The 22,475-nt window shown below is 37.2% G+C and overlaps 1 protein-coding gene across 1 annotated transcript in view; it reads left to right on the forward strand.

The window, feature by feature from the left end:
• Nucleotides 1-22,475, forward strand: part of LOC139125597 (serine/threonine-protein phosphatase 6 regulatory ankyrin repeat subunit A-like) — a 123,821-nt gene that overhangs the window by 72,725 nt on the left and 28,621 nt on the right. The window contains exons 8-16 of the mRNA XM_070691695.1: nucleotides 2,110-2,208; nucleotides 3,013-3,111; nucleotides 3,444-3,542; nucleotides 4,146-4,244; nucleotides 4,468-4,569; nucleotides 4,877-4,969; nucleotides 5,743-5,841; nucleotides 15,570-15,668; nucleotides 19,562-19,660. Of these exons, the coding sequence (XP_070547796.1) occupies nucleotides 2,110-2,208; nucleotides 3,013-3,111; nucleotides 3,444-3,542; nucleotides 4,146-4,244; nucleotides 4,468-4,569; nucleotides 4,877-4,969; nucleotides 5,743-5,841; nucleotides 15,570-15,668; nucleotides 19,562-19,660 (888 nt within the window). The remainder of the gene's footprint in view (nucleotides 1-2,109; nucleotides 2,209-3,012; nucleotides 3,112-3,443; nucleotides 3,543-4,145; nucleotides 4,245-4,467; nucleotides 4,570-4,876; nucleotides 4,970-5,742; nucleotides 5,842-15,569; nucleotides 15,669-19,561; nucleotides 19,661-22,475) is intronic.

Genomic DNA, 22,475 nt, shown 5'->3' on the forward strand with positions numbered 1-22,475 from the left:
TCAACGGATTTTATTCAAACTTGGTACAAGGACATTGACCAATGTCATAGATATGCACGTCAATTTGTTTTGTGATACGATCCAATATGGCCGCCAGGCGGCCATTTTATTACGATTTTTTCATGTACAAAGCCATAACTCAGACATGTTTCAGCCGATTTTATTCAACGTTGGTACAAGGACATTGACCAATGTCATAGATATGCACGTCAATTTGCTATACATATATACGTCAATTTGTTATGTGATACGATCCAATATGGCCGCCAGGCAGCCATTTTATTACGATGTTTTCATGTACAGAGCCATAACTCAGATATGTTTCGACCGATTTTATTCAAAGTTGGTACAAGGAGATTGACTAATGTCATACATATGCATGTCAATGTGTTATGTGATACGATCCAATATGGCTGCCTTGCGGCCATTTTTTTACGACTTTTTCATGTACAGAGCCATAATACTCTCAGGCATATCTCAACCGATTTTATTTAAAGTTGGTACAAGGACATTAACCTATGTCATACATATGTATGTCAATTTGTTTCGTGATATGATCCAATATGGCTGCATGGCAGCCATTTGGTAACAATTTTTTCGTGTCCTTAGCCAAAACTTGGGCATGTCTCAACTTATTTTATTCACCAATTTTAATCATTGTACAACGACAGTGACCTATGTCATACATATGCACATTGATTTGTTTTGTGGCCATTTTTTCCAATTTTTTCATGTCTGGAACCATAACTCAGACATGTATCAAGAGAATTTATTCAAAGTTAGTACAAGGACATTGACTTATTTATGTATGTCGATTGGTTTCACGAGATGGTCCAATATGGCCACATGGTAGCAATTTTGTTATGGTTGTTTCATGTCAAGAGCCATAACTCTGGCAAGTCTCAACTGATCTTATTCAAAGTTGGTACATGTACATTGACTTACGTCATACATATACGTGTTGAGTTTTGAAACAGTAAGATCAAATATTGCTGCATGGCGGTGATTTTGTTACAATTTTCAAATGTACAGAGCCATAATCAGAATATTTCCACCAGTATCATTCAAAGTTGGTACAAGGACATTGACCTACGAGTATTTCATACATATGCTCATCAATTTGTTTCACGTCATGTAGCAGTAACATGTCAATTATTGAAGTTTTGTAAGTAGGCTGATATGTCAAGAAATATGTACTGCATCAATTCATGAAACTTTATACAGATGATAACTGATGTTAAGCTCACATTGCTTTAACATTGAAAAAGACATTTATCAGTGTCATTTTAATTAATTTGTAATTGCATAAGTAATGAACTTTCCTAATTAGGGTGATATAGCCATAAATTAATACAACGTCAAATGTGATGAAACTTGATACAGATGTTGATCTCATAGTGTTGTAAATACTGCATCAAACTCTATGAAATATGGTACCAGTGATAATCTGTCAAGTGTTAGAATTGTGTGCACAAATGTTTTGCACATCCTGTTGATTAATTCCTAGTTGACTCATTTTCTGAACTTTAGGATGATGGCCTACATTGGTTTTATGTTTTCATCACCATGGAACTCATTCTTGGCCATTGAGCGTCATCTGTATCAAAGTATTTTTATCACAGACCTAATTAATGAAGAGGACTCTATCCTCTCTGTAATCAAAGTACCCATTAACAAGTGGGGACTGTGTCATCAACGATGACTTGTTATTTCAAAACCGCTGGTCAGACAGCTTTAATATTTGGTTTACCAGTCCCTAGGATGACCTTAGTGAGATAATTTCATACAGTCAGGAAATACTTAATTTTGTATCCATGTCTATAGTAGCTTCAGGAACTTTGGCCCTATGTTTTGTTTGTTTTACTTTTTTCCTATCTCACAAAGTACCGGTTGTTAGCTTTTGCAGATTACCCAGACACTCCCTTAATGATATTCATATTACTTATTGGGAATTAATATCAAGATCACTAATTTATGACATTTGTCTTGTTTGTTAATGTCTTAGAGTTATAAAATTCATTATAATCCTGCGTTAAGGTGAGCTTTTACTGTTAGCATTTTCGGAGTCAGATGTATTTTGCATTAAGTGTACATGTTGATATTATTCAGGAAGGAAACACGCTTCTTCATATTGCGGCATTTAATGGCAGAAGACGTATCATTGAAGAACTTCTCATTAATGAAAACGATGTAAATACATGTAACAAGGTAAGTTGAAGAAAATTGAACGTTTTGCTTGATATTCAAAATGCCATTATATCTTCATATAGGACAACTGTTAGCATACTACAAGCACACCATGAAGTTCATGTTCGATGAGTTCACTGGTGAAAATAGTAAACTAAGAATACCCGGTATACGCCAAAGTAAAACGTAATTTTGGATTAGAACCCTACTTAACACAGTTACAAGGTGAGAAAAGAAAATTACTCACCAATCTTCGTATTAGCTATCATGATCTAGCAATTGAAAAAGGGAGATACACTGTTCCAAAAAACCCAATTAATGAAAGATACTGCAATCAGTGTAACACCAACAGTATGAAGATGAAATGCACTTTTATTAGTCTGTCAGATATACAAAGTCCAAAGAAAGAACTTTTTCAGAAAAATAAATTTCCCAAACGATACAACTGAAAAATCAGCTTACTTCTCTACTAAGAAAACAAGAATTATCTTTAATGAACAACTTGCAGATTATATTTTTACTTTATATAAACAAAGAAATACCAAATTATATTTATTATTTGCTATTATTATTATACTGTATTACTTTATCTTTATTGGAGAAACATTTGAACTTATTTTTATATCACACTTTTATTGCCACAAATGTGATGTAAATCCTATATTTACAAGCAAGCAATGAAATATTATTATTATTATTATTATTATTATTATTATTATTATTATTATTATGTTTGAATATTACTGCTTTTACTTGTGCTGAAATATTACAAAGATTTACAAGTATTACACATTTTTTTTTCCGATACAAAATGTTACGATGAAGAAAGGACAAACTCCACTTCATCTTGCTGCACAAGGTGGACACTTGGCATGTACAAGTCTCCTTGTAAGAAAAGGTGCTGAGAGAAATAGAGTAGATGAGGTAAGAGTAACCAACAAGTATTTTACTGTATTCTTTTTACAGATGTCACTTAATTATTGCAAAGGACAACAAAGACATGCACTCTGATTTAAGCAATGTTTCAATGAAGCTGCTATGTGGTGTGAATTTGATTTGATCATAATAACTATTTGTGCATTCTCTTTTTATTGAATTTTGGTCTGAATGTGATAAAAGCAAACTATGATTGATTAAATTTTAAGTATAAAGGTGATGACTGTGTGATAGAAATGTTGAGGGTTATAATGTTGTAACATTGTTAATTGTGTTTTGTTGTATTTTTGCTATTGTTCTTTGTTTCATGATTGTCTTAGGAAAACCGTACTGCACTGTATCTTGCTGCTCTTCATGGTAAACAAAATATCGCAGAATTTCTCATGCAAAAGGATGAGGATATTGAATTGAAGGATAAGGTAATTGTCATGACATTTCCCCATTACATGTGCATGGTTGTGTCTATTTAGGTTTTATATAAGAGAATTTTCTGTATACTTTGAAGGCATTGCTTGAAATACATGTAGATTTCTCAGCCTCAAAGATGAGATGTTGCCAACAATAAAAATTACATTACAACATAGACCATGTATAATGAAAATAGATATGTAATAATTAGTGGTTATAAGCTACAAGCTGGTTACTGCTACCATTTTGTGTCTTAAATTATATTCTGTTTAAAGGTGACATAGGTAGCTAATATTTTAATGATTCTAGCACTGTCCCTTTTGTGGAGGGACCGTGATTCTAGTAAACCACTAACTAAGATATTTGGTTCAAGAATACACTGTCATTGACGGTTACTTTTAAATAGCTTTATATTGATTATGTGTGCGCATTTTAGGCACAATTACTTAATCTGTGTATCATTGTTAAGCACATTTAATGTCACCAGATAAAAAGTTGTTAACACCTCGATTCAACAGCTTCTAGTGTGCCAAGAGTTACTTTTTCAGTTTTCCTAGTATAAACAATGGTGAAGGAACGCAACTTTGCAATTTCTGGATATAATTCTTTGTTAGGATGGACGTACAGCATTGCATCTTGCTGTCCTTGGAGGAAATGTAAGCCTATTGAAACTACTGTTGAAGAAAGTTAATGATAAAGGAAAAGAGGACAATGTAAGAAAATATTATTTATTAGTAGCTGCTGTAAACTACTTCTTTCTACATTATAATTTTCGTTTTATGTGCATTGGTTGATATTACTCATATGTTCAAAGTACATAATATAGTACTCATAACGTTTGGTTCACAAGAGATAAAATATAAAATAAACACACATATTTATTGTAAAATGACAATTTTTATGCGTTTGTCACTTATGTATTCATGTTTGCTACAGCATGGATGTAATATATTTCACATCGCAATACTTGATGGGACATCAAGAGATATATTGGAATTCATTGAAGCTAGTACATATGACTTCCGTACTTCTGATAAGGTAAGTTTGCAAAGCGTACCTGATGTTTGAAAATTTCATTTTTAATATTCAAACAGAAATTTGATGTAGTTATCAGGTAAACATAAAATTTCAACAAACTTGTCTTCAGTTACCAATTTATATTGTCAGGCTTTGTATGACAGTTTTCATATTAGCTTGTAGCATTCAGAGACCCTTATCAATTGGACAGTGAACAAAAGCAAAAAGAAGCCTTAAGTATTGAGAAATTAATCATTGAGTAATTAAATTTTCTGTTTCTCAATCTACACCATCAGATGACAATTTCAACCTGTTTTGAATATTACAGGACAAAAGAACTGCCTTGCATCTTGCAGCCATTACAGGTGATATCTCAAAGGTTCTTTTCTTCATCCGTGATGATATAAATACTATAGATAAGGTTAGTACAATTTTACTGTACGTGGTCAGCTGACCAAACACCACGTCAACACCCATGTTTTCAATGTTGATCAACGTTGAATAGCATATACCACCTCCTCGTACTACCGTCATGATAATACAAGGTGAGGATGTCCTATGGTAACACAACTGCTAATCTAGAGCTATTGTTTTATGTTCGAAATTTACTTCAAATTGCATGAGTTGTAATATGAGAATGTAATGACTTCACTTAAATGATACATGATACATGTATAAGGCAAGGAAGCCAAATGTAGTCCAATTTCTTTGTTTGTATGTTGCTTTTATATTATATATGTAATTTAATTAGGTATGCATGTTTTACATACCTATCTGTATGCCAAGATTCAGTGTTTTCCCACAATTAGGGCAATCATATATATTTGTGATTGTTAATGTTTGCCTGCTTGAAATAGCTGGCCGATGATCTGGAGTAAATTTCCACAGCTAGTTTTAACATGTTTGTTAGGTTACACTGGATATATTCTGATAAATACTTTTTTGTATATACAAATGTATCTATCTACATGTGTTCATCTATGTATGTCCTTGTGTGATATATCTATATGCATGTGTGCATGATCATATTTACTAGTTATGTAAGGATAAGGGTGGTTGGATAGGCTTTCAGGAACTCAATATTAATTATTGTTTTCAAACCATGATGACCATTCAATTATACCTCTACATTATTTCATGGTAACACTTTATTATGTATGATAGTCAAATCATTTCTGTCTTTTTCATTTAAAGGATAAACGTACACCATTGCATCTTTCTTCTTTGCATGGAAAGAAGGATACTGTGGAGCTGCTAATAAACAGAGGGGCTGACAGAAATGTCGTTGACAGAGTTAGTGTTTTGTAATTAATCTTTTTAATGCTGAATACTTGCTTTTGTTTTTCCATGCAAATTGTATTATGTTGTGAGAATATACACCAAATGTATAAAAGAGACGACATATGATTTATGTGATGTATTTTGAAGTAAGAGGATGTGTGGGCATAGGTCTGGCATAAATAACAATTTGCCTACCTGCCTATATACCCACTTTAATAATCCTCTACATTCAGTTTTAAACATGAAAGTTAGAATGTTGAAAAAAATCTGCCATTCTTCCAATATAGTTTTAAAATAAGCAGGAGCTATCGCAAACAGCGTGAACACCATTGGATCACTGAACTCGGCACAGCTATGCCATATGGCTGTAATGACAATGTTCTAGGTGTGGGTAATCTATCAAGCCCTAGAGGGAAATCTGTCAATGTCATGGGTTTGTTCAACTCTCGTCCGAGAAGACGACGAAGCCATGGTCATAGACATGGTAACAACACTAGAAATCCCCAGTTCAGTGATCTCTTACCCATGCTTAACCAACCTTTTGGTGTTCACAAAATAAGAACTGAGCTGTTTGGATGTTCCTTGCAAAAGTTAAGATCGCTTTTGTTGACTGTTGATAACATGAATTACAATCTGGAAACACCCGAACATCGGTTAATATCTATTATTATAGATATAGGCCATCATCGGCTATTTAGACCTGTTCGGACGGACAGCATCAACAGTCAGCAGAGGATGTTTTTCCCTGTACGGTTTGTCAACAAAGGAATTGACAGTATTAATATCCGCAATATTTTACACAACAAGGATGTCATTGATAAAGTTCCTCCACATTTTAAATTTCAAGAACCACCTATAGTTTCCTACAGCTATTCTAGAACTATAGGTAGGAAACTATTTAATTACAACAAGGTTTTAAAGGATCTAGACCTGGAGAACATTCATGACATTACTTGTGATTGCACGTCATCTTCCTTTTGTTACAAGCCGTATGGTCATGTAATAACTGGTGACCTAAACATCGTCACGAATAATAAACTTCGGCAGTTGTTCCAGTATGGCCCTAAATATCGTGAGCCACCAACCATAAACTGGAACTATAATTTTAAAATCATTATGGATGCTGCCGAGACTTATGCAAAGAAGTGGGCCTCTGTAGAAGATGAAGACGTTGAGTGCCTCTCTGACTGGTTACGTACTGTCAGAGATAAAGTTCAGAAACGTATATCACGTCTTCGTTCTTCATATACTGTCATCAAGACAACATCTTCATTTGATGACTCCACCATACGTGAATGCCTAGATGCATTGCATGATAAATATGTTGTCGTGCCTGCAGACAAAGCTTCTAATAACATCATTTTTGTCTGCAAGCAATTCTACATTCAGTGTTTGATGAATGAACTGAAAATTAATTCAGGTGACAGTAATACCACCTACTGTCCATCAAGCCTGTCCAAACAGGAAATATTTGATAATCATTCATCGGTTTTGAATGCATTTGGCATCAAGCTATCAAATGATGACAATGTTCTACCTCGACTATATTGGATTCCCAAAATCCATAAGAATCCATATAAGCAACGTTTTATAGCAGGTTGCAGCAGATGTACAACCAAACGCTTGTCACAACTCTTGACCACAATTTTGTCAACCATCAAATCTGGTCTGGTACGATATTGTGACAAGGTTTATGAAACGAGTGGGATTAATCAGATGTGGATATTGAAAAATTCTAAAGAATTATTACATACTCTAGATACCAACAAAAGCAAGTATGGTTCAATCCGCACATTTGATTTTTCTACACTTTTCACCACCATCCCACACAACAAGCTTAAAACTAGGTTGTCATCATTGGTTAAGCAGGCCTTCTTTTACAAGAATGGCAGTCGTAGGTATGATTACATTGTCATCAAACACAATTCAGGCTATTTTAGTAACAACAGTGATGCCAAATGCAAATACACTGATACGGAAGTAATTAAGATGCTACACTTCCTAATTGACAACATATATGTCTCATTTGCCGGTATGACATTCAGGCAAACTATAGGCATTCCTATGGGTACAAACTGTGCACCACTTCTTGCTGATTTATTTTTGTATTCATATGAAGCTGAGTTCATGCAGACTCTTCATAGTTCAGGATCTAAAAGAGTTGCAAAGTCCTTTAATAATACCTATAGATATATTGATGATCTCATCAGTTTGAACAATCCTGGAATTTCTAATTACCTCCATCACATATATCCAGATGAATTAGAAATTAAACACTGCATGAAAACGCAATAATACAGATAAATTCACATTAATGAGTCGACTGTATTATTGAATAATACACGTGAATTCACATGAATACAGGCTTGCTGAATACAAGCAATGGATTATTGACTGTATTCATCTGTATATGCACTCTTCAGCTAAAATACAGGCAATAATCCATGCAAATACAATGAGTATTATTGGGTTTTCATGCAGTGAAAGAAACAACGGAGAGCATGAACTCAGCATCGTATCTTGATCTATTTATTGAAATTAGACACAATACAATACACACCAAGTTGTATGATAAAAGGGATGATTTTAATTTTGAAATCATTAACTTTCCCTACTTGACCAGTAATATTCCGTCGAGTCCAGCTTATGGTGTGTACATTTCACAACTACTGAGATACTGTAGAGCTTGTGATTCATATGGAGATTTTCAAGAGAGACACAGCTTATTAGTCTTAAAGCTGGTGAGACAAGGATTTTCACAAAGTAGTTGGTTAGATCTTTTAAGAAGTTCTATGGTAGATATGGAGATCTTATATCTAAATATGGCAAATCTGTCACTCAGATGATGAAAGACAGTATTCCCGACTTTGACTCAGAACAGTAATTTAGCAGATAGCTGAATTACCGTACAATAACTTTGTCACACTAGTTCAATCTTGACGGGTGTAGCATGCTAGCAGGGTACGCTTACCCATTCCGGACACCTGGTACCACCACTTATATAGTGGTTCAAGATTGTACTACCGATTTTGTCAGTGATCTTATGTTTCTTTGTGTGTTTGTTTTTACTGTTTATTGGACCTGGTAATTTATTTGCCTTGAATGATAATGATTGCTGGAATCGATTTGATGTCATATTGCTGCTTAAGGTAGTCACCAGGCATTGGTTTGTGAAAGTTACTACTATGGTATTTGTACTACATCTTTAAAACAGACAATGCCTAGGTTTTGATCAGTAGTAATTCATTATAAAATTTTCAACTTTTAGGGAAACTTTAGCAGTGCCATTTGTTTTGTGGCAATCAATTGCAACTGCTTTTCTCTGTTATTGCACCACCTTTTCAAGAGGTTGAGATTTAACCAAGTGGTTTTGTATGCTGCACTCACTAGGTGCAGGTTTGAATCAGACCAAGAATGGTACAGTAATGAATTGTAGTATATACGTAGACTCCTTCAAAATGCCCTTTGAGCTGACAGGGGTTGGGGAGGATTGTTCTAGTACCGTTTTTCTTCAACTCTACCTCTTTTTACCTCATCAGCAGCACACCCTACTTTTGCATTCTTATCTTTGTCAAAGTGTCATTGTTTATTCTGTAAGGAAATTGATATGGGGATTGCCTAGTTTGATTAAACACTCTGCGATAGAACTGTTGATGACTGGAACATTGGATGCAGTTTGTACAAAATCTCCCCTAAGGCAGATGGCTAGTTGGGAAAATAGGAAAAATATCGATAAATAAAAATATGGAAAACCTTTGGCGGGTATGAGAATTTGCCACCTCATTATGCTTGGCCCTGGCATTAGGGCATGTGATCATAGTGTTTGCACCCTTTGTGTAGTCGTGAAAGACCGGTTTAAGAAAACGCTTTAAAGGTTCCATCAATTAGCAATTAATTTCAAACAAATATCTCTAACTTGGTATCTGTCTCACCAAACCATAAAATGCAATCTAGGAGAGAGATATTTGACCTATAAAGTTTACATTCTTCTGAGTGTCTGTCATGATCTTTCAATAGCATCCATGTTCATTTTCACAGTGACTGTATAGTTTAATTTAAAAGAAATCCTTTACATCTCACAGAGAGCAGTAATCACATGAATATATGATAATGTAACATACCGGTAAGAGTTGAATTAACAGAAAGTAAGGACAACAAATAAAGTTTCTCGTTTGCTGCTGTCACCTTGTTTACCAAACTAGTTCCTATCTATTCTCCCAGGCACATAGACTGCAACAGCGGGATACACCTCAATGCGATCTTGAAAGTACATTTTTGTAAAATGTCATCAAAGTCACGATGCAAAGTTTGTAATTATAGGTGATCGTGCTATACTTCCATAGCCAATGAAACCCTATATCAGTTTTCTGTAACCAAACCTATCCAATATTTTTCCTCAGAACTTAGACATTGTTATTCATTTACAAATTACCGTATAAATGAACCAATTTTTCCCAAATTCTGCCTTGCACAAAATACGAATTAGGTAAGAAAATAAATAAATTTATAAATAAATAAATAGATAAAGGAATTTATGAAAGAATAAATAAATGAATATATAAACAATTCTCTGAATATTTATCTTATTTTTCAGAATTATGTACCTTGAAAATTACCTTCATTGTTTGCTACATTAATCATCCAATTGTGGTAACAAGGTCGCAGTCACTGAAGAAAATTAAATAATGAAACCCAATGATCTTGTCATGATTTTATCTTCTTACCAACAATATTCAGTAAGCGAAGCAAGTTAAGGTGGTTGGAAAGGCTATTTTTGCACCAATTCTTTTCTCAGAGTTAATGTCAAGTTTCAAGTGTTAGAATCAAGATATTTAGTTCAAATTTTCAGGATAACTCCCTTAGTTAATATTTTCTCCAAAGATATAAAAATTGTATATTTGCAGCCATGATTTTGAAATATGACACCAGTAAATATTAAAATTTAATTTTTCATATTTTTTTACAGATTGAATTTTATAATAATTGGATAGTATAAATATTACCAAATTAGTTATAAATATGTTGACACTATTTATTGTAAGATTTGTACGGCAGGATTTGTAAATAAAATTTGTTTTTATGATTTTACATGGGTTTATATATCAAAAAATTATTAAAAATTCTTTCAAATTTCAAAATGTGATTTTTCAAAAAGTACTTCAAATACAGGAAAATTGTGCCGTACAAATCTTATCTGTAACCTTGTTAATACGCTGTAAAAATTCCATGTCCATATCTCATTTCAAAGTTGGATTAAATTGGTATACAATTATGTAGGAAAACTGTTATTCTGTCAAAAATGTTGAAAACAAGCCATATTTGCACCCCTCTTTTGAAGTCGTAGAGCAGTTTTTTTGGTTAATCTCACTTTTGACACCTCTTTGACACTCAAAGAATCTAAAAATGCATTTACAATAGCAGTCACTCACTCTGAATGCCAGCACCGCCTTGTCAAACTTTCCTGAAAAACAGCAAATAATGACTTTCCCTTTTCAAACATTTTATTAAAAGCTAGGGGACCTCTACCATAGTTAATACACTAAGGACTCCCCAACTTCTTCTTATTTGGTCAGTTTTTCAGAAGTTTTAACAGGCTATAACTCTGCAAGCCCTTTGTGCCCAAATGTCTAGTTTTTTTTATTCCACAGAGAATGTTGACTACTTTTATATTTTAATAGTTTTGTTGAAATTTATAACTGACGCTCTAGCCTTTCCAACCACCTTAACATTTTGAAACCCTTTATATAGCCAGTCAGCATACATGTATGTGAAATGAAAGGGTTACATAGTCATAACTATGTTTTTAGTAGCTTGCATCAGACTGATTTTGATCATTGCGTTTACTTGTGCATAAAGTCTGGCAATTACTATCAAGAATAGTGTCTCTGACATCGCTATGTTGACATTAAATGATGTGCATATCTTTCAGCTACTGAGATATTGTAGGGCTTGTAATTCATATGAGCATTTCCCAATGAGACATTGTACCGTATGACCTTCTAAACTAGCTAGACAGGGATTTTCAGAATTAGACTAGTAGTACCTTTCAGGAAGTTCTATGACATATGTGATACCTCTGTCACTAAAATGATGAGTGACAGCATAATAAAGTATGGCTTCATTAAGGTAGCTTTCCGCCTTTGTTTTGGTATTTTGAGTCAAAAACACGATTTTTCTTTTATCCCTTAAAAGTATTCCTATAATATTGATCTTCCTTGTGTGTAGAATATCTTGGTTGTGAAGTTCCTGTTTTTGGGTGAAATTTTGGAATAAAAATGTACGAGAGGCACAGGTGTACATTTTGGCATTTGAGACTACCGTTCAGTCTTGATTGACAAGGGATTACGCTAAGCAAGCAGCGTCACAGTATTCACATGCACTTTGACAAAACCACTGTGAAAATCCCATTAACACCTACCGTTCACTGTGTGGGTCAAGACCATAGTGTGTACCTGGCAATTAGGCGTCGAAAGGTGGGTCTTACCATTTTTCTCATAGGGGTGGCCGCTCCCAAAAGATCACAATTTATCGACACAATCGGACAAGGTCAGATTTATGACATTGTTGACGGTACAATTTCAGATTACACAAATGGCCCACACACTAAATGTTTTATCTGGGACATTTTTGTGCTTTTGTAAAAGCACCAGGAGTGGTGGATAAGTTTCGTAATGTTAAACATCTTTGAAGAGGCTGTCCCGTATACATAAATGGTACGTTCCACTGGCGGCCTTAGTGACAGCAGGAACACTTGAAAACCACAACAGACACCCTTCACATCTTCAACATTCAAGCAACATTCGGCCTCTTTCGGCCGAAGTTCCGGCTTCTTTTGGCCCGAAGACATTTCGACACCCCCGTTACGATTTATTTTTTCCCTTCAAACTTATTAGTAACTGTCAGACCAGTCATATTCATAAGCGTGACCTTTGCGTTCTGACCAGTGTGACTTTTACAGTGCCGTTTAGGCGCCGCTTTTCAAACTTTGACAGTGTCGGCGGCTATTGCTATTGAAAATGATATGAAACTCTCACGGTTTTTCACCATGTTCTCACAAACTTTAAAGCATGTGAATGCTGACACTATACTTCTCAGTGTTTTGATTTGTAACATTTGGCACGAGTTCCCCCAACCAGGTAGTGCCGAAACGTCTTTGGTCGCGTTGCCTAAACGTCTTGGGCTCGGAAATTGTGCGGCCGAAACGACTTTGCGCCAAAAGGTCTACAAACCCGACATTGTCCGTTCGATGAGAATACTAAGTGAGTTGAACAATTTATGAATAAAAATGAAATATCAGAAGCACTGGAACTACTTGTGATTAGAAAATACAAGGTGGAAACAAATTGCATGGGCTTCAAGAGAGCGACAGCAAATTTTCCCAAGGCAAAATACGTAGCGATGCAGAAATCACACGCCACAAAACAATAGCTGCTTTGGTTTGCAGACGTTTTGGCACAACGGCAGTGAACTGATCGAAGTCGTTTCAATCCCGCGGTCCCGTTTTTCCTTGTCCCATTTTGTTTCCGGACCGCGCTATTACCCAATAATCGTACAATGCAACCACCCTACCACTAAATGAGAAACCGACCTTGACAAAGTAAAAACATACGTCGACTAAAAAATGTTCATCGTACACCGGACGAATGTGAATCAAATGATTTTATGGGAATGGACACGACAGCATTGTTATCAGTTATCATGGCAGTAGCCAAAATGCTGCAAGACCGAAGACAAATTTCAATATAATTTGAGCGTCACAACGTAATAACGTAATCGCCCTGAGTTTTCATCAACATGTCATCATTGGAAAACCATTGAATGAGACGCTTACGGGCTAACTACTTGAATACAGTGTAAAACACCATCCTAATCCTGAGATTTACATGTAATGAAGACGGGTCTGATATCATATTCGCCTGGAATCGATGGTACTCATGTTGGATACGAACAACAGCAGAGAGTTATCTATCTGTGACCATGGAGGTAGGAAGACTACTACCTCCATGCTGTGACGTATGACGCTTGACGAGCGGTCTATCGCATGCAACTTGCACTCGATGAAATGACGTACTTTGTTTTCTCAACTTCTTTCCTTTGACTTTTATGCCGCCGACAGGCGATTGGTTCATTTAAGCATAAATGACTCCAGAAACGGTCTTCACCCACAAAATGCTGTACAGAGTGAGGACGAACTATTGTCTCAGAAATGCTCGTAGTTTGATTAGTGTATATCGGTTTTCAGGCGCGTGAAGATCTAAAAAATGGCTGTTCACTGAATCCTTGGTTACTCTAACTGTAATGAATCACAGCATGGAGCTGTTCTTTTTTATCTCCATGATCACAGACACCGCAAATGTACATTCACATACAAACGCAGATATTTTTGTTGTCAGCCAATATTGTTTTCCCTATATCACTCATCGGGCTCGCTTTCATTCCGCAGCCGTGAGTTGTTTCTGAGGTCGAATCGAATGCTGCCATAAACTTACACTGTAGTGTACGCTTGTCATGGAGGTAATTAGTCCAAGCGCTCGTGTAGACGGCATCGAGATGCCGTAGCAGTTCCGACAGTTAGGTCGAACAGTTAATACTCTATTTAAACCTTACAACTAATCAGTCAACAGATTATGCATAATCCCTTCCCTGGCACTCCCCAAGTTTATTTACTCAGCAGCTACTGTGTAGATTGCGCTCTAAAAAGAGTACAACGCTCCCAAAATTCACCCTTTTTAGCCTCATTTCGACCGTTGACACTGATTTCAATGAGTGAATATACTGTTGAAGTTGAACACTTTGATTTCACTATCTGGTTTTAGTGTTTATCGGTTGAGTACATTGTTTATTGCCATTCAAAAGGAAAAACCAAACCAATTTACTAAATCGCCTTTTTCTCAGTTCGGCATTTTGTCACATTGCAGCACGTTCAAAATAGTTTAACTCGAGAACACGTGAACGGAAGTTCACCAGATTTTCACAGACGTTTGTCAAGTAGGTTGTCTCCAAAACATTGTCTCAGTTTCTTTATGAAGATTTTTAAAGTCAAGCTATTGCTGCTTAATTAGGCGGCATTGTAAGACTAATCGTTGGATAAACTTTGACTCAGCGATGTGAAAAAACAAAGGCCTTTTCCAGAAATCTGAGACACGGTTTTGTAGCCAGTATTCTGAAGACCAATTGCCCATTAACACCTAAACAATAGCCCCTCTCCGCTCAGACTTAAACTTTTTTACGTGAGATCACCCATGTTCTTTACACTTTCACTAAGATCTTCAAAAAAAATCATCGCACACTAATTTTCTTGATAAAACAAAAAAATTCATAGAATAGCTTACAGGTGATAAATAATACTTGGGTAAAAGTACACATCTTGATGGCAAAATTCACGTTTGAAAATAGGTCGTCGCAAAGGTGGAAAGCTACCGTAAGTAATTCATTAAATTGCATATTTATCAATTTGGACCAATCCTGACTGATATAGAATGATATCAGAGTACACTTACCAATTGCAAAAACCTGGTACTTCCACTACTATTAATTGTTTAAGATGATCAAAATTGATGTTATAAACACAAGATGTTTCACAGACCTTGTAATGTTTAACATTGAATGGATATGATTAGTCCAGATTTTGATGTCATATTTCTTTCGACCAAAAATCTTTATGAATAGAGTAATGACAACATTATGAATCAGTTCTATCCATCATCATTATTGTTGATTGTTTGTTTTTCATTTACCAGGATCAGCGCAATGCCCTTCACCTCGCTGCAAGCAATGGTCACTTGGAAGTTTTAGACTACCTTAGGCAGAATGGAATTGAAGTAAACAGTGTTGACAAGGTAAGACAGGCTATTTCTTTATCAAATATTCACACAGCATTGATTTCTTTTGGAATTAGCGACAAATTTGTACAACACTGATGTTTTACGTGTGTAGACAATTGAGACAGCTTATGAATATGTGAAGGGATATTCTGTGTTTTTGTGAACAATAATACTTGTTTTATTGTAGTTTAAATGGGCCGGGTTCGAGGCTGTGAGTGGGACGGTCTCCGGACGAGGCCACTTAATAGTTAATCAGTATTGGCTTCGCCCTCAGAGCGTTCACATGTGGATAACGTTTGTCCACAAAGCTATTGTTCCCGCCAACGAATAGCAACAATGTCAGACAAAGCACAAAGTTTCCGCGAATGGTGTGAGGCAGCAGGCCTAACGGAGGATACACATGACGTGCTAACTACACAAGGCATCCCATCAACCGATGTCCTGAAGCGGCTCAACAATCAGACATCATCGGACTTAAACTGCCTATAGGCCAACGCGGACTGCTCCGCTGGGCATGGAACAACTTAGACGCAAAACCGGCAAAACAACAGGCACCTCAAGACCAACCTACACACGGGACAGAAACATCAGGGCGACTACAAAGTCCCTCGCCAAAGATGAAGAGTTGAACAAACTCCTCGAGGCTTTCAGCAACGACGCGCTAAAAGACATTGTATCGGACCAGCGCACCACATCCCAAAATCTAACGAAGGATGAGCGTAAACCATTACTGATTCCGGACCATATAACCACAAAGACTGCTTCACTGGACTCTTCCGACGAGACGGAACTAGCAGCGAAGGGGACATGAAGCTAGTTATGCGGACCGCCAAGCGTAGACCGAAACCTGACCAAGTTTCCCTTCCTCAGTGGATATCGACCAACGCCCGAATCTTAAAGACATTGATTAACCGCGGCATGTCCACGAAGGACACATTGGCGTACCTCGATCACACAATTAACATCGGGATTATGCACAATTTTTTACGACATCATCAGTTTTATCTTATGATCACGAGTATCGCAAGAAAAAGGCCACAGACTGAATCACATTTTGCTCCTTGGACCTCCATTTATCACTGTATCACCTCGATAAACGACAGGCAAACGGAAATACGCCCAAGAAAAACACTACGAAGGACACTGCGCGCCGCAACTTTGTCACACGAGAAACCGAAATCTGCTTTGATTTCCAAAAACCAGCCGGCTGCAACCGCACTTCCTGCCGTTTCGCGCACGTGTGCATAGAGGACGGCTGCCGCAAAGACCACCCACAACACCGCCACAACTTGCTGCTCAGCCAAGAACTGGGTGGTCAAGCCTAGCATAAGGTAGCTAGCCCTCTGACTGATTGCCTGGAAAAATGGGAAAACGAACTCAAATACGACATGGATCGCGACTTCATTCTAAACGGCATAAAATACGGTTTCGACATCATCGACCCTGGCACCCCCCTTCAAAAAGTGGAACGATCGAACTATGCATCATGCACCGATCCAGCTTACTGCGAGGCGGTTGAACAACAAATTTTACACGGATATCAGCAGGAAATTACAAGATCACGAACAGTAAACCGCACATTATAAGCAGCCTCGGTGCTATACCCAAGAAACAATCAAACAAGGTTAGACTCATTCACGATTGCAGCCAACCTACCGGCAAAAGCGTGAACTCATATGCATCTACAAACTCGTTCAAATATGAAACTATCGATCACGCAGTCGCTATGTGCAAGCCAGGATCGTATCTGGCCAAAGTCGACCTGAAATCCGCTTATCGCTCTGTACCCATAAGTATTGACTCACAGCGTGCTACGGGCCTACGTTACAAATTCACGCAGCATAAACTTGGACATACATGGTCGACACAACGCCTTCCATTCGGTGCAGCGAAGAGCCCGGAAATTTTCACTCGCATCACGCAAAGTATTACTAGAATGATGCGCAGGAAAGGGTATGATGTCGTAATCGTGTATCTCGACGATTTCCTAATCATCGCGGACTCTAAACTAGCGTGCGAACAAGCATTTAACGCCTTGCAACAACTACTTCAGCAACTCGGCTTTTCCATAAACTGGGATAAGGTGGTCGAGCCTACGCAATGCTTAACATTCCTAGGGATCGAGATAAACGCGCAGACACGGACTCTGTCCCTAGACGATACCAAGCTACAAGAAGTAAGCGACCTCCTGGAATATTGGCTTCCAAAGCGGCGAGCGACGAAACGCGAGCTTCAGCAATTAATCGGCAAACTCAACTGGGCGGCAAGAGTTATTCGCGGCGGGCGCACATTTTTGCGGCGACTCATCGATGTGACAAATTCGGTCTCACGACAGTCTCATCACATACGCCTTAACAGGCAAGCGAGAGCGGACATCAGCTGGTGGGCGAATCTCAGCAAATCTTTAATAGTACGGCATTCTTCATGGAGGAAACTCCGTTGCCCCAGCAGATTTTCACCACTGACGCATGCTCAGCAGCGGGAGCGGGCATTTACGCGAACGACTGGTTCTACACGCGATGGTCAGCGGACCATCCAACTACTGCGGATGCGCATATCAACCTCAAGGAACTTTACACCGTCCTGCTTGCGCGTAGGCGATGGCATCGCTTCAAGGACAAACGCCACATAGTTGTATACACGGACAATACCACCACCCTGTATATTATAATAAACTCTGGCACGTCACGCAATGCAACAGCCATGGAGTGGCTACGCGAACTCTTCTGGCTGTCGGCAATCTCCAACTTTCAGATTACCGCCAGATACGTCAGAACTAATGATAACGACGCGGACTCCTTATCGCGCCTGCACGAAATTAAACACTACTTCAGAGCTTTAGACACCCTGCAAAGTCGCGAGGCACACCCTTTACAGGAGTGGCACTACCATATGTCTGTTTCCACACACTCCTTATTGCTCCAGGACCTTTGTAGTAAGAACTTTACAACTAATTATATGTAACATGCATGGACTCTTTTAGCGACAATGACGCTATTTCCAGGGCGCCGGAGGGCTAGCGCCTACTACTAGTGTTGGGGGCTTTTGGCGGAAATCGGCTCATAGCCTGTCAACATCGGAATAAAGTTGTTGACCTTGACCCCCAACACTTGTGTCTGTCTGTATGTTGTCAGTATAGGCATCATTTAAGTGAACAATAATACTTGTTTTATTGTAGTTTAAATGGGCCGGGTTCGAGGCTGTGAGTGGGACGGTCTCCGGACGAGGCCACTTAATAGTTAATCAGTATTGGCTTCGCCCTCAGAGCGTTCCCCCACCCTCCCTCCCTATCCTACTAGCTTGCAATTGAATTTTTTTTTTTCTTTTCCTTTCTTTCTGCTTTTCGTCTTTGAATATGTATCTTATTACGCCTAGAGTGGCGGAAATCGGCTCATAGCCTGTCAACATCGGAATAAAGTTGTTGACCTTGACCCCCAACACTTGTGTCTGTCTGTATGTTGTCAGTATAGGCATCATTTAAGTGTATGATGCGATATTAACCCTGACAGTGCCACTTATTGTAAAGATTAAATCAAAAAATTTATCAGTTCAATGCTGTCATTTATAGATCCCTTGACAACTAGACAACAAACAATTCTGGTACTCTTGTTTATTTAATGTTCTTTAGAGATACTCAATGAGTTGGTGAGTCCATATTTTTGGATAGGTCTTTACCAGTATTTGAAGTATGCTTGTACTGGTGATATACTGAAAAAATATTTTGCAACAGCTGCTGTTATGGTTGAAATATATGCCGCTATTGATTTCTTATGATATTTATGTATTTCTTCAAATAATCTAAAGATGATGTCTTTTCTTTCATTAATAATATTTTCTCCAATTTAAAATAAGTTTGACGTACAATTACATTCTATGATAATTTAAACATGTGTTTCATTTTATTACAGAATAAGCGGAATGCTCTGCATCTGGCAGCTCTCAACGGTCATCAAAATGTTGTTTCTAAGCTATTGCAACAGATCAGTGACAAAAATGCTGTTGACAAGGTAAATATATAACATGACTTTCTATGGATTGTATTGGCTTTGTCTACAGAATGGAAATCCATGAATGCAATAAATCTATTCTAAACTGCATATGTGTTGACTTTGTTTACGGAATAGAGATTCAAGATATGAAGACCGCTACTGTACAACAGGTGTCAATGAATCTATTCTAAACTATGTCATTTGTATGCATGAAATAGGTGAATAATTGTGTTCCTGTGTATTTTACATACTTATTGTATTTTTAGCTACTATAGACTATAGTCTATAGAAGCTATTGGGATGGGTATCCGTCCGGCGTCAGTCTGTATGAATGTATTTATGTATGTATGTATGTATGTATGTATGTATGTATGTCCGTTTGTGAGGCGTCCGTCCACTCAAATATCTTGAGAACCGCAGTACTTACTGATTTGATATTTGTTGCGTAGATGAAAAATATGATTTTGAGAAAATATTTTTTTTATTTTTTGATATTGTTGAAAATAGGCAAATTAATGCCAAAAAGGTGTTTTTGATAAAAAATCTTCTTCTTCATAAACGCTGGTCAGACAGCTTTGTTATTTGGTATACAGGTCCCTAGGGGTAACCCAACTTAGATTTGTTCAAATTGTGATGAAATATGCAAATGTGTATTTTTAAGGATTTTTTTGTCATTTTTGGTCAAAATTTGACTTAGATTGTATGCAATTCTTGTACTGTATAAACCCTATCAATTCACCCAGAAAAAAATAATTAATATGATTTTAAATAATTGAATTAATTAGGAAATCATCAAAGCCAAAATAATTTTAGTGTAGATTTATCAGCTGAAAGTTCAACTTTTTTTACAGTTCATAGTGAAATGCTTACTATCTTGGAGGATTAAAACATGTAAAGGCAACTTTCCTGAATCCCAACTTTGACATATTCTGAACCGTCATTTATTGTGCCCTGTATGTTATCTAAAAGAAATTGCTCAAAATAGTCAATAGAGATAGAGATAGAGAAAGTTCTAATTTCCATTTATGGTTGACTTGGTAAGGATAAAATAAAATTACTTTTTGAGGAAAAAAATAGAGTGGTCAATTAAAAGAGTGCTCAAAGTGATAGGGTTTTTATGGTAAAGCAGGGCTGTAAGATTCCTCATGTGCTATTTATAGCAATTATGCAATCTGTGTAAACAGTGCAATGAAAGTTACATGATTCCTTATAATGCTTTTGATGACCTTGAACTTCTTAAGTTTCAAACATTTGTCTCTTCAGTGTGCTTTCTCTGAGTATGTACAGTCTCAACTTATTCAACAGAACTCACTTACAATGTTAATCAAAGATATCCACCTTCTTCATCAATACATGTGTCACAAAAGGTTATTCTCTACATAACACAGCAGAGCTCTGTCAACTGTTGAGTTGCTTGTTCTTTCAAAACCGCTGGTCAGACAGCTTTAATATTTGGTTTACAAGTCCCTGGGATGACCTAAGTGAGATAATTTCATACAGTCAGGAAATACTTAATTTTGTATCCATGTCTATAGTAGCTTCAGGGACTTTGGCCCTATGTTTATATATAATCCCATTATATTTTTCTCTGTTTCATGTCATCGTATATGAGTGTTTTTCGCGGAAAACCGTACAACTTTGAGCCAAAGGCGAGTAGTTGTTCGGCTCCGCGAAAAACATTCATGAGTATACGATGACATCAAACAGAGAAAAATACCATGGGATTATATATTTATCACATGAACAGTCTTCTTATTTTTCTTTTGACATAGATGGATCAAAATTATCATAACAAATTGCATGAATTTCGTCGCGATTTGTGTTTTACTTGCGCGGATTACTTTCATTTAAAGAGTAAAGCGGCCCGTCACCCAGGAGATACTTTCATTCATAAATCCCATCAAGCTGAAAAATGATACATCGCATGGTATCTCCACCAACCAGATGTACGGATTCGGTCACGTGAACGTGTCAATCATTGTCTTGCACTGTACTGATGCCAAGGCTAGTCGGCCATCGGCGGACATAGCTTTCACCGTGCTAGCGACAGATAGCCATAGTATTCAGAGTTACTTAGAATATTTACAAATAGATTTATGAAGTAAATGCAACGACACGTTAAAAAAGTAATATTTATTCTCAGAGATGCCGTGGCTTTTCAAAATATCACACAAGTTTACAACCTTGCAGAGCGCAAAAGATTCCGTTTGATGACACACAGGATGTACCTCATTGCATGTTTGTGCCCACAACGCTGCCGTCACCGGTCTCTGCTGGTGTCAACTCGTCAGTCCCGATCTCGGTCGTCGATGTTTTCGTCTTACGGACTTTGATGTTTGCAGTGGATACATCCTAATTTTGTTACTTGACGGAAACTCTGTTTTGAATTTTGTCTGAGTCAACTTTCGAAGTACATCGGATTCCACAGCGCTGCACACAGCTCGACAGCTTATGTCTTCGCTACAGCCTTACGCCGCGCTGCAAGTTTGATTCCGAGCGAGAATTTACGGAATTTTTTGTGCAATGAAGGAAATTTATCGTTGTTAGTCAAATGACTTTATGCTTGTGCCTCCTATGTCGCTTTCCTGAAGATTATACTGTACACGTTTATTCAGTTGAACTTACGTTGAGGTGTAGGTTTCAGTTTTATCGCCAACTGGAATTGCCAGGTACGACGTCCACATTGAGCCCACACGACTCGACTCGAGCCGTGACCTTACTGAGCCATTAAAATAAAACGATCTACAGTATCTCCGTTCGATTCTCGGGAAAAGCTATAATTTTAGTGACTCGAAATTTCGTTGGACAAATATGCTTTCTATGTTTCCATGTC

The sequence above is a fragment of the Ptychodera flava genome (genome assembly GCF_041260155.1).
Source record: "Ptychodera flava strain L36383 chromosome 3 unlocalized genomic scaffold, AS_Pfla_20210202 Scaffold_25__1_contigs__length_14229661_pilon, whole genome shotgun sequence".
NCBI classification, from domain to species: domain Eukaryota; kingdom Metazoa; phylum Hemichordata; class Enteropneusta; family Ptychoderidae; genus Ptychodera; species Ptychodera flava.